At 33.8% G+C, this 12,546-nt stretch overlaps 2 protein-coding genes across 6 annotated transcripts; one reads left to right on the top strand and one right to left on the bottom strand.

Moving 5' to 3' along the window:
• Nucleotides 1–529: 529 nt before the first annotated feature.
• LOC105797328 (probable methyltransferase PMT15) lies at nt 530–5,231 on the top strand. 2 transcript variants are annotated; one of them, XM_052633590.1, is made up of 7 exons: nt 530–1,262; nt 2,015–2,225; nt 2,346–2,643; nt 3,082–3,477; nt 3,763–3,840; nt 3,913–4,180; nt 4,345–5,231. In XM_052633590.1, exons 1-6 carry the CDS (start codon nt 594–596, stop codon nt 4,145–4,147), a joined length of 1,887 nt encoding a protein of 628 aa, XP_052489550.1. In that variant the 5' UTR covers nt 530–593; the 3' UTR covers nt 4,148–4,180; nt 4,345–5,231. The 2 variants fall into 2 exon arrangements, with proteins under 2 accessions (XP_052489550.1, XP_012482759.2); XM_012627305.2 differs by lacking the exon at nt 4,345–5,231 and having other exon boundaries at nt 3,913–4,307.
• On the bottom strand, nt 2,954–8,390 carry LOC105797333 (plant UBX domain-containing protein 9). Of its 4 annotated transcripts, XM_052633591.1 has the most exons (12): nt 8,233–8,390; nt 7,845–7,906; nt 7,284–7,743; nt 7,132–7,206; nt 6,930–7,037; nt 6,128–6,241; nt 5,830–6,030; nt 5,629–5,745; nt 4,893–5,036; nt 4,761–4,817; nt 4,425–4,581; nt 2,954–3,496 (listed from the first exon to the last, which is right to left on the bottom strand). In XM_052633591.1, the coding sequence occupies exons 1-11, from the start codon at nt 8,314–8,316 to the stop codon at nt 4,474–4,476; spliced, it is 1,530 nt and encodes a 509-aa protein (XP_052489551.1). In that variant the 5' UTR covers nt 8,317–8,390; the 3' UTR covers nt 2,954–3,496; nt 4,425–4,473. The 4 variants fall into 4 exon arrangements, with proteins under 4 accessions (XP_052489551.1, XP_012482780.2, XP_012482772.2 ...); XM_012627326.2 differs by lacking the exon at nt 2,954–3,496 and having other exon boundaries at nt 4,349–4,581; nt 6,128–6,226; XM_012627318.2 differs by lacking the exon at nt 2,954–3,496 and having other exon boundaries at nt 4,349–4,581.
• Between the last annotated feature and the right edge of the window lie 4,156 nt (nt 8,391–12,546).

The raw sequence follows: 12,546 nt of genomic DNA on the forward strand, positions 1-12,546 counted from the left end.
AATTTTAACATGCACAAGTCATTATCTCCATTAGTTGCATATCTATATACTATTTGAGGGTATTTTAATCTTTTCATTTAATATATATATATTTATTTTAATATCGTATATGTTTCATGTGTTATTATGATTAATTAGTTTCAAACCATACGTTCCATTATTTATTGTATTATTTTTAAGCACACATTCGTATTCTAAATCATGGTTTCCACAAGCATATACGTATGATAAGATTTCTAGTATTAATAATATTGTTGATTGAGTTGATGTCACAAATTAACTCGATAGTATACCAACTCAAGATTGATGACAACGTCATGATAAACAATTGTACTCATCTAATATTGTTAATCTAATGTATTTATACATTTAAATTTTATTTTATTCATAATTTAATTTAATTTAATTTAATTTAATGTAATTTTGCACATAATTATGCACCATCATAATTAGAATAATTCTTGCAAGTTACAATATAAAAATAAAACAGCAGGCGGGCTCTCTCTATATATGCCTATGCTTGTCTTAGTTTTGAGTCTCTTGTCTCTGACCTCATTTTTCTTCTTATTATTGGGAGCTTAATTTCTTCATCAATGGCCGCAACTAGATTCCTCTCTCACATTACGATTTTCAATTCCAAAAACTCCAACCTTTATTCCATCACCATCCTCGCCATTCTTTGCACCATTTTCTACCTCATTGGAATATGGCAACACTCTTTAGACCCCATCCCCAACTCCTCCTCCTCACCAGTCTCCGGCTTCCTCTCCTCCTCCCCTTGCTATTCCCTCCACACCGCCCAACTCGACTTCATGCCCCACCACCTACCCCACGATCCAACTCCCGTCACCGCGCGTGTCCCTCACTTCCCTCCTTGTAACATCTCCTTCTCCGAGTACACCCCATGCGAGGACGCTCGGAGGTCACTGAAATTCGACAGGGACATGCTCATATACAGACAGCGCCACTGTCCCGCAAAGAACGAGTTGTTAAAGTGTCGGATACCAGCTCCGTACGGTTACAAGGTTCCTTTTAGATGGCCTGAGAGTAGAGAGTTTGCATGGTTTGCTAACGTTCCGCATAAAGAGCTGACTGTCGAAAAAAAGGCTCAGAATTGGGTTAAGGTGGAAGGGGAGAAATTTAGATTTCCCGGTGGCGGCACCATGTTCCCTCGCGGAGCTGGTGCTTATATTGACGACATCGATAAATTGATAAATCTCAAAGATGGTTCCATAAGAACAGCCATTGATACCGGTTGCGGGGTACGTTCTAACATTTTCACGTTTATGTTTAATAAATTTTCATAAAATCAAACCTTGGGCTGCCGATTTTGACCTTGTTTGGGGAGATGAAAAAGTAGAGGGATTCATTGGCAAATTATTAATTTCATCGTTTCCTTTTGTTTTACTTCAAGTACATAGAAAATTAGAAATAATTGTTGTATCTTTTTTTTTGCCCCTTTTGATCCGTTCTTCATAGCATTTATTTTATAGGGTTGAATTAATCGCAGTCATTTTCAGCTACTATATTAATTTATTGAATACTATTCATATTAGACTGTGATCACATTCACATCTATAGTGGATTTGTCTTTGATCAGGATGATACTGCCAGGTAGGAATTGCAGAATTTTAGCACAAACAATGGGCGTAATGGGAAATTAAAGATCGCCAGAAATGAGGAGAATATTGCATGCATGTTGTGTTTAAAACCAAAGATTTAAGTAAAGTACATCATAGAGTCAAACTTAGATGGTTATTTGGGCAACTTTTATAGTTGGAAAGAAGTCTTCATTTTCAAGTAAAGTGGTTCACCAACAACAAATAATTTGTTGGATCATGCACTACCATTTATCACTCTAAATTTGCTCCACTTATAACCCCAGAATGAAAGATATATAGATTCGAATTCAGATTAGAATTGATAGGTCTATAATAAACAATTTTGTAACTCAACCATATCATCAACTTTAAACTTTGTTCTAAAGTATTAACGATTTAATTAACGGAACCAGGTAGCGAGTTGGGGGGCATACTTATTATCCAGGAACATTATAGCAATGTCATTTGCACCAAGAGACACCCATGAAGCTCAAGTGCAATTCGCTCTGGAACGTGGAGTCCCTGCCTTGATCGGAGTCCTTGCTTCCATTAGGCTTCCTTATCCTTCAAGAGCTTTCGACATGGCCCATTGCTCTCGTTGCCTCATCCCTTGGGACAACTATGGTAACCCTCCCCATTTGGTCCCTTCAACAACATTAATTACTGCTATGCTTATTGCTTCACTTTCCATTTACTCCATTCCTAACTGCTTTTTATTATTTACTAATTTCAATTTTATGACAGATGGAATATATTTAATTGAAGTAGATAGGATCCTACGTCCTGGTGGGTATTGGATTCTATCAGGGCCACCAATCAACTGGGAAAATCATTGGAAAGGTTGGAATAGAACGGCTGATGATTTGAAAGCAGAACAGTCTCGAATCGAGACTGTGGCTAAATCCCTGTGCTGGAAAAAAATTGTACAAAAGGGTGATATTGCCATTTGGCAAAAACCCACCAATCATATCCATTGCAAAGCAACCAGGAAGGTTTTCAAGCGGCCAAGGTTTTGCCAAACTCAGAACCCTGACATGGCCTGGTGAGTATTTTTTTGTCCCTTTTTAATTCAATTTTAGTGGTTTTAACAATCAGAGTCGGTGTCAATAAAAAGTGTCCAAAATTTGTTTAGTAAATACAAGGAGACTGACAGAGTGACTTGTGAATGGAGAAAAGGATTATTTTCAACATCCAAAAAGCAAATTCTTACTTCTTACTTACCACTTTGGCAGTTATACCAAAACCAATTGATTGGGAAAGGCATGTCCAAGTGCTATCATTTTGTCATTCTTAGCCCCAACACCTTTTTCATATTTAAAAACTGCTTTTACTTGGAATAAGAAAAATAACTATTGATGTCGCGATTCCAACCAAATCTATTAAATGCCTAATCTTGAAAGGGTTACATACATACATAAAACAACCGAGTTTATCTTTCTTTTTCACTCTCCACTAAAAAGTTACTCAATTTGTGGAGCAGGTATACAAAATTGGAGAAATGTTTAACCCCATTGCCTCAAGTATCCGAAATAAAGGAAATTGCAGGTGGGCAATTACCAAAATGGCCACAGAGGCTGAATGCAATCCCTCCAAGGATCAGCAGTGGAAGTTTAACAGGAGTTACAGGAAACAACTTCGTAGAGAACACAGAGCTATGGAAGGAGAGAGTAGCATATTATAAGAATATAGACTATCAGCTAGCACAGACAGGGCGATACCGCAACTTGTTGGATATGAATGCATATTTGGGAGGCTTTGCAGCAGCTCTTGTCGATGACCCCGTCTGGGTCATGAACGCTGTACCCGTCGAGGCTGATCAGCTCAACACTCTTGGAGTTATCTATGAACGTGGATTGATTGGAACTTACCAAAATTGGTATTTTCCTTTTCTTTCTCTACCCTCAATCAAGGTTTTCAGAACCAATCATACCATTCATTTGTTAATCCAACCGATTCAATTAAATAAATCTTTAAAAAGACATAAAAAAAATAGTTGAACCAACTTTTTTGTTTGATTCAACCGGTCCATATCAATTAGTAGATTAACCAGTCTAATGACTCTCTTCAAATCAATTTCCAATCCAACTAGTCAGTCCGGTCAGTTCGATTATGTTTTTGGTGGTGGGTAATAGTTTAATGATTCATTGGTGTTTCTTGATAGGTGTGAGGCAATGTCTACTTATCCTAGAACCTACGATTTTATTCATGCAGACTCCATTTTCAGTCTCTACAAAGACAGGTAACAAAGAAACAATTAAACAAACATTATTTATGTATTATCGATACGAGAACTAATAGTTGGACAATGCAGATGTGACATGGAGGATATTCTTCTAGAAATGGATAGGGTTTTACGACCAGAAGGCAGTGTAATCATTAGAGACGATGTGGACGTGTTGTTGAAAATCAAGAAAATCATAGACGTTATGCAATGGGAGGGAAGAATTGCAGACCATGAAAAGGGACCCCATGAAAGAGAGAAGATTCTTTTTGCAGTTAAGCAATATTGGACTGCACCACCATTGGCACCCAAACATGACCAATAAGGAATTAATAAAGCTTCATAGCTGCCATAAAAAGTTTGTTCTGCTTTCTTGTTTCTTTCTTCTATTTTTTTCTTAATTATTTAATTTTCATTTTTTTTATGCCTTAATTCTTTTCCCAGTAATGTGATGGTTGCATAGAAATGTATCATGGCTACCTAAATCATTTTCTTGATTTCTCTTCATTTTTATGATCTCAGCTCATTCAAAGACTAAGGTCTAATATCATTTGTAAAAACTCAAACCTAAAAGGAAACAAAGTCAGCAGGGGTTATGGTACCTGGCGAAAAACTACAAAAGCTCATGAAAATAAGGCAAAACAGTCGATGCTATATGAATTCCAGAAACAATGCTTCCTGTTTGCCTGTCAGACCAAGTTGGTTGAAACTTAAAGAGCAGTCAGCGGCACCAAAAGCACGGCGAGGATATGGCCTTACCTGTTAATTAATGGAAGTGAGTAACAAATGACAATATATAATTAGTAGCTCATATTACATTGTTAATACCATTGAGAGAACAGGAAAAATAAATCTATGATACCAATTAGAGGAATTGAAAAACTGAAACCTCAATAACCACATAAAGAGATTAAACACAAAGACTAGGTAGCACTCACCACTCTGTAAGTCCCTGGCTTCACCACTTCCCCAACACCTATGAAGTCAAAGAGAAGCTACAATGGAATGAAACAAAAATCAGAATAGGAAATAAACGAATCTATAGTCTTAAATTTCAGAAAAAATTTTACCTGGAGCTTGTCTGACTTGCGAAAGCGACGTCCACGGCGGGTGCCATCTGGAATCCTAACAAGTATAGTTATTGCATTCTCATCATCTATTGCTGGCTCTGGTGGGAGTGAAGTACTTTTTGCTGACATTACCTTGTTGACTTCCTGCCCTCAGCGAAATAAACTAGTGATTAGACTATGTAATTCACAATCCAAATCGGAAGTGAATCTGTAACTAGGATGATCCTTTTAAATTTAGATAGAAAGGGGATTATTCATGTTTAGAATGGCATTTCGTATTGTTTATTGAAACACAAGCCTATTAGATTTCTTAAAGATAGACATAGCAGTATTTCATCATGACATTAGATTGCATAGTTGCAAAGTAACTCAGAAAAACTGATAAAATAAATGCAAAACTGCTCAATAACTTTTAAAACTTAAGTAGATCCAAAATCAATTTGGCTTCAGGGACAATCTCATTGATGGCAGATCAGCAGAAGAATTCGATATACCCATTCATTTTGTGGCAAAGAAATATTAACTTCAGTTTTAGCTTATGAATGGAAGAAACATATACATGATCTAAGATATTTAAATGAATTTTTGAATATAGTTTTTACAGTGACTGGAAAATACTTCTTACAGGCATCATCACAAGTTTCCTAATCATATAACAAATAGTACGTAAGAACAAATGGACAAATCAAGAATATTAAATGCATCTTTTATCCTACATAGGTAAAATATATATCACCTCTCCTTCATGTTTCTTTCTGAGAGATTCTTCTTTCAAACTATGACTTTCAGCTTTCTTAAGAGCAATCATCTCCTTTTCTTTGTCAGCTAATAGAGATATCAGATACTCCTCATCCTAACAAGTGAAATTTGTCCAATTCATCAGAGGTAAATATAATCAGTAGACGATATTATGTGTCATTCTAGGGGTCATCTAAACCTGCTGTTGCCGCAGTAAACGTTGGTCCATTAAAGAGGATGGTTGTGGACAGGATACAGCCTCTAGGCCAGGATTAATGCTGCTACCGGGACCACCTTGCTCATGAGAAGGGTGATACGAACTGCCTTCAGAAATCTGGCTAAAAAGTTGGGTCTCCAGCATAATTGCTTCATCAAGCTCTTTCTGTGAAATATCAACCCACTTTTCCCAGAAAAGAAGAAATCAGTATAATCAGTAAAACATTAACATGGTCCTTAGCTCGAGAAGCAGAAATTTTGTGATATTAGAAGGTTAATACCTCATTAGAATTCAAGGAATCTTTACTCAGAAGATGATTTTGAGTATCATGGACAGATTCATGAGTCACTGGTAGTTGTCTAAGTGATGAGTTTCCTATCTTGAATTCAACACACTTCTTATTAACAAGGAAAAGGTGCTTCCATGAGAAACAAGAAGCATGTAACACTTTTAGCTAGAGCATTTGAAACTTCCCTTATCTTATTGTTCCAGAGAGTTAGGATATTCACTTTAGAGTTTAGACCTAATCAGCTAAAAGAAAGATAAATTCTAATATATAGAGCTAAATAAACTAAAGTAAACAGAAGATTAAGCTTTACATTTCTGGTTCTCTGAACACCTTTAACCGCCACAAAAGCAAACAAAACATTTGATCACAGTCACAGAATATGCAATGGATTTGTTTCTAAAACACACAACAAAAATATAAGTCGAAAGATTAATTCCCAAAACAGATAAAGCTAAATATACTAAACTAAACTGAAGATCAAGCTTAACATTTCTAGTTCTCTGAACACCTCGTACCAACACAAAAGCAAACAAAACATTTTATCAGAGTCACAGAATATGCAATGGATTTGTTCTAAGGCACACAACAAAATAATAAGTCTAATGATTAACGGCCAAATTAGATAACATGAGACCTGATTGTTTCAGAAAAGCTACTATTAAATGTTGATATCAGTTTCAGTAAATGCATTCTACTGCATTCTCAATAACTGCAGGTCACTGCATTTATGAGAGAATGCACCCATTCGCAGAAATTTTATCTGTAACAAACTACAGCAGAGTAGAATACACACCTTCGAGCTGTTATTAGTCGTTTCCGTAGTTTTATCATTTGAATCATAAGTTCCCATTTGTTCATAATGATCCTTCGGCATACGCATTGCTTTCTCTTCATCTGCTGTCTGAACTTACTTGATGTTAGAGAGAAACCAGGACCAAAAGTGAAAAAGACACAAGGAAATTCAAATCATGAAACCAGGAAAAAGAAGTGAAAACCTTCAAAGACAATGAAATTGCACGAGCAAGCTCTTCATCTTCTTGCTGTTGTTGAAGCCCAACACTAGATGAACCCTGCATCATAAAAATAAGAATTAAGAATCTAAAAAAGCCTAGGAAGAACCGCATTGTTCGACGGTATGAGTGTGTACATAGAAAGAACCACGTCGCTCATTCATATATGTCTGTCCAAAATCCCGCTTAGAAGCCTCAATTGCAGCTTGCATCATTTCAGATTCTATATCATTGGTATGTTGATGATCATCTCTTGAGACATTGTTGTAAGTCCCCTCTCCATAGTATGATGGTGTTCCTGGTGAATCCGTGATGACAGGTCTGACTCCTGAATTCAGAGGATGCTCATTTCGACTGTTAAACCCTACAGGGACCCCGGTCACTTCTCCCATATGAGGAGATGTTGTATAATGATTGAAATTAGGAGTGCCGATCTGGTTTAACAAATTTCTCCTGTAATTGGGGTCAAGCAATAATGAAGGCCTAAATCTTCTAACAGCAGAGATGAGTGGAACAATTCCACCTGTTCCAAGTCCACTTTGATTGTTCGTATCAACAAAATTATTCTGAGAAGAAGCAGAAGATACCGGATTCGTGCTGAACATGAAAAGCAAGACCAAACACAAAAAAGAAAACGTAAATTAATTCATTTATAAATTAATTACAAATGAAAATATAATTAAGGGATAGAGCCAAACATGCTTCTTTCCAGTTCAAGAAAATGTGCGCTGACAGCCGCATTTAAATTGCCACCATACTCCTATTTACCAATCAAAACATTAAATGAGCATAATCTTTAGCATATGTACATCAACGACAAATCAATGTCGAACTATCAGTACGCAGGATCACAATAATTATGAATCTAAATCTGCAACACTGAAACTACACGACATGATCACTTTCAAATTAACCAGATATCCAAGCAAACAAATAAAAACATTGTATTCCACAATATGCATTCCGCAAAGAAACTGGATGGTTATCAAGAAAGTTAAGTTTTAAGGTATAAAAACCCTAGAAAACAAATCTGTAAAATTAGTAAGTAAAAAGAAAAGGTGAAAAGAGGAAAACAAAGGAATGTACCTCTAATTTCCGTAAAGCAACCGACTCCGATTCTCCAGTTATGCTCTTGAAACTCTCGATTGCATCTCGAGTTGGCGTCGTCATTGCTATCGATTTTCAGTTTCTTTTTCAAATAAAATGGGCAACAGAAACACAGAATAGAAAGAAACGAAAAAGAAAACGAGAGGAAAAAGAGAGGGAAAAAAGGTAATAAATAATAATAAAAGAAAAGAAAAAAGAAAAAATCAAATTGTGTTACTAGTCCCTCTACTATGAGCAAGTTGTTTATTTAATCCTTATACTAATTTTGTTAATAAGCTCGCACTATGCATAAATTTTGTATTTAGTCCCCATTCTATAATTCTATAATTTTTAGTATCTATAATTTTGAATTTTGAAATTTCAATCCCATGTAAAAAATAACCCATTAAATCCATTATGTGGAAATAGCTTAGCTAATACGAACCTACACGCTTAATAATATGTTTGTTGTATAACTTAATAAAGTTAATAGGTACCTTTTCGGTCAAGCGTGAAATTCAAAATTTGCAAATTAGAGTGACTGAAAATAACTAAATTAGAGGATATAAGGACTAAATTCACAATTTATGTATAACAAAGAGACTAATAACAAAATTGACCGCAAAGAAAAAGGCTATTTGGGGTAATATTGGGTGGTGGGGTTTACAATTACGACAAAGCTTGTATTCAACTGTCGACGAAGCTTGTGCTTCCATATCACGTGGCTATAAGTGGTAACTTCAACTGAAATGTGTAAGTGAGGGAGAGCTGTTACCAGGCCTTTTCACGATCTTGTACGTTTAGCAAAATAGATAAAAGATTTAGCGCAACCTACACCGGAGATTACGGGCTATTTTCCTTTTAGGTCATCTAATTATGAATTTTTAAAATTTATCTTTCAACTATGGATTTGTTTCTTTTTTATCACCTAACTATGAATTCCTTTTAAATTGGCCACCCAACTAACCGAGATTTTTTTTTCTAGTCATTTCGTTAATTTCACTAACGTGAGGGTGATGTGATATTTGAAAATTGGTATAATAACAAAATTAGCCCTCAACTTTTACATATCATATCGATTTAGTTATAATTTTAAGAAATTAACTCTCAAAATTTCCAAACGGTCTCAATTTGATCCTATCTCTAAAAAACTAAAAGATATATATATATATATAAATACATAAGTATTTTCAAAAAAATATATAATAAATTTAAATTTTATATTAATATTAAATAAAAGTAATTATATTAATATTAAATAAAAGTTTTAAAAAAAAACTGCCCCCTTCCCCCTTCCCTCCCCTCCCTATCTCCCCTATCGTCTACCCCCACCCCCGTCCCTCTCCCTGAAACATGCACGGATGGGGTGAAATTTATTAAATTCCATACACTGAAGGTGCCAATTTTCAAGTTTGAGAAATCAGTTGATTTACGATGAGTTTTTGGATGGGATTCAGGCATTTTGGGGTTGAGATATCTTCATACCTTTTGAAGATCTATCTCTTAAATTCGAAACGCACTTTGAATCACATGATTTCAAGTTTGGGAGCTCAAGTTATGATTGTTTCAGTGAAGGCTGCGTGAGTAGAGTTTTTGGATGGGAATATTACGAAAATTACAAGTTTCGAGCTTTTCATTCGAGTTTAAACATATTGAATTCAATTTTTAGGGTTAATTTTTATTATATATGAGCCCAATATTGTATTTATTAGGTTTTATTATTTATTTATTCTGAATTTTAGATTTTTTCAATATTTTAAGTTATTTAGGAGTTTTATGTTTCATAGTCAACAAGAAAGTTTAGTTTAAAACTACTTCTTGTTTAGATTAATTAGAGTTTCGGTATACTTAGGAGTTTTATCTGGATGTACTTAGCTAGCCCATATAAAATCTTCTTCATTGTTCATTAGAGACAATTGTTTTTGTAATGACTCGATTTCCAGTGGTGTTAAAAAATACGATTTTGGGACCCCGTTTCAGTAAATCGAGTTTGTAATTATTAAATAAAAATATTTACAGAGTTATTATGATGATGAATTAAATTTTGGATAAGTAATTTAGCTAAATTGGTTATTAATTAGGGCTCAAGGACTAATTTGTAAAGTCCAATCGCTATATATTTTAATTGAAAAATGAAATGAGGAATTAAATTACAATTAACCAAAGGTCTAAAATAGCAATTAGACCATATTAATATATATAATAGTGGACGGTTGATCAAGGGTTTTAAGTTTAATTAATTTAAGGTTTAAATTAATTAACCTATGATTTATTAAATTAATAATATATATGTATAATATAGATAAAGTGGATGAAAAAGAATCATTTCTTAATCATCGTCTTCATCTACCCAAAGCAAAAGAGAGAAAAAAACCTAATGAAAGCTTAATCTTTCGTCCACAATTGGTTAGTGCAATTTAGTCCCTTGTAATTTTTATGTTTTTGAGGTCATAGGAGCTTTATTTAGCTAGCACATGTACCAATTTGTAAAATTGATAAAGTTTTATGAATTTTTCATTGTTGATGATACATGTACGGGTAGGGTGAAATTTATTAAATTCCATTCACCGAAGTTGCCAATTTTTAAGTTTGAGAAATCATCAGACTTGCGATGACTTTTTGTATGGTGTCCATGCATTGCTTGGTTAAGATGTCTTCATGACATTTGAAGATCTATCTCTTAGATTCAAAACGCACTTTGAATCACTCGATTTTGAGTTCGGGAGCTCAATTTATGACCATTTTAGTGAAGACTGTGAGAGCAAAATTTTTGGACGGGATTATGACGAGAATTACGAGTTTCGGGCTTTTAACTCGAGTTTAAATCATATTGGGTTTGATTTTTAGGATTAATTTTATTATTTATAAGCCTAATATTGTATTTATCAACTCTTATTATTTTATTATTCCGAATTTTTAATAATTATTAAGTAGTTTACTTTATTTAGGAGTTTCATGTTAATAAGAAAGTTTAGTTTAAAACTAATTCTTGTTTAGAAAAATTAGAGTTCTATTATACTTAAGAGTTTTATTTAGATTTATTTAGCTAGCTCTTATATATGCTTTTGCATTGTACACAAATCAGACAATTGTTTTTCATTAATAAAGTTTTCAACTCTAGAAGTTTGTTTTTTGTACAAGATTTCTTTCTTGTGATTTTTAGAAGTAATTTTCTTCTTGATTTTCTTCAAGGAGTCATGGGAATTCATTCTTCACCCTTCAATTTGCCAAGAATTATTTCTCGGATGGTTGATTAGAACCATTAATTGAGTTTGTTGGGATTTATATCTCAAAGGGTTCAATTTGACATTTATCCTTATATCCATCATATCCATCGGTTTATCGTTCCATCTTCCACTTTACTTCAATATATATTTTCACTATTTAATTATTATTTTGAATATTTATCCTTTATTTCTTTAAGTTTTCTTATTCTTATTCTTATTATTTTTTGTTATTTTCTAAATTTATTTGGTTCTTCCTTTCATGTCACATCCAAATCTTTCCTTTTTGAGTCAAACAATTTGAATTTGATCCTTCTTTCGCTTCCTCTGCTCCCATTTTGTATCAGTTGAGTTATTGAAATTTTAGGTGTTAAATTGATAGATTTTAAGCTTATATGTGAAAGAGGATTAAATTGAAAAGCTTAATTAATAATTTTGTACATTAGGGACCAAATTGAATAAAATATAAAATTGATAATAGGAATAAGAAATAGGAGGTCCCTAATGAATTATAGTGACATCAAAATTCAATTTGAAGCTTTAAATTAAAAGTTAGGTTAGTCTCAGTTTTAAGGACTAAATTGAATAAATTGTTATTTGATTGTGAATTGGTTAGTAACTGATAATTATATATGCTTTATGTCAATCCGTAGCTAAATTCGACCCGGATTCACTGAGAGGGAAGAATTTCTAGTTTGTATTTATATGATTTGGGAACACTTAAGTTTTTGCATGTGCATGACATTTTGTGTTATATGGGATTCAAGGTGAGTTATTGAGGATTACTTGAATTGATTTGATGTATTTGAGATTGATTTCCAAGGTAGGGATTAAATTGAGTAAAGTACAAAACTTAGGATTTAGTTGGTATTTGATAATTGACTTGTTAAATTATGTTATATAAGTTATGAGATTGTGATATGTTGATGAATTGTGATTATTGAAATGTAAATTGAACTTTGTATAATGAATAGGAAACGGAATACCCTACTAGCTATTCGGATTGAGTCGAATATAGTTAACATGCCATAGGGTTAGACTATTGAGTAAAACCATCATTGCCGGGCAATCTGGAACGGTAGACATTATG

Source organism: Gossypium raimondii, chromosome 7 (genome assembly GCF_025698545.1).
Source record: "Gossypium raimondii isolate GPD5lz chromosome 7, ASM2569854v1, whole genome shotgun sequence".
NCBI classification, from domain to species: domain Eukaryota; kingdom Viridiplantae; phylum Streptophyta; class Magnoliopsida; order Malvales; family Malvaceae; genus Gossypium; species Gossypium raimondii.

What these genes read in the sequence shown, in the direction of transcription:
- LOC105797328 (XM_052633590.1), top strand. Translation starts at nt 594, where the DNA reads ATGGCCGCAACTAGATTCCTCTCTCACATTACGATTTTCAATTCCAAA. An exon ending in CATCCCTTGGGACAACTATG is followed by an intron (nt 2,226 to 2,345) that starts GTAACCCTCCCC and finishes ATTTTATGACAG; the next exon opens with ATGGAATATATTTAATTGAA. An exon ending in ATTGGAACTTACCAAAATTG is followed by an intron (nt 3,478 to 3,762) that starts GTATTTTCCTTT and finishes GTTTCTTGATAG; the next exon opens with GTGTGAGGCAATGTCTACTT.
- LOC105797333 (XM_052633591.1), bottom strand. Translation starts at nt 8,316, where the DNA reads ATGACGACGCCAACTCGAGATGCAATCGAGAGTTTCAAGAGCATAACT. An exon ending in CAATTTCATTGTCTTTGAAG is followed by an intron (nt 7,038 to 7,131) that starts GTTTTCACTTCT and finishes AAGTAAGTTCAG; the next exon opens with ACAGCAGATGAAGAGAAAGC. An exon ending in ATTCCTTGAATTCTAATGAG is followed by an intron (nt 6,031 to 6,127) that starts GTATTAACCTTC and finishes TTCTGGGAAAAG; the next exon opens with TGGGTTGATATTTCACAGAA.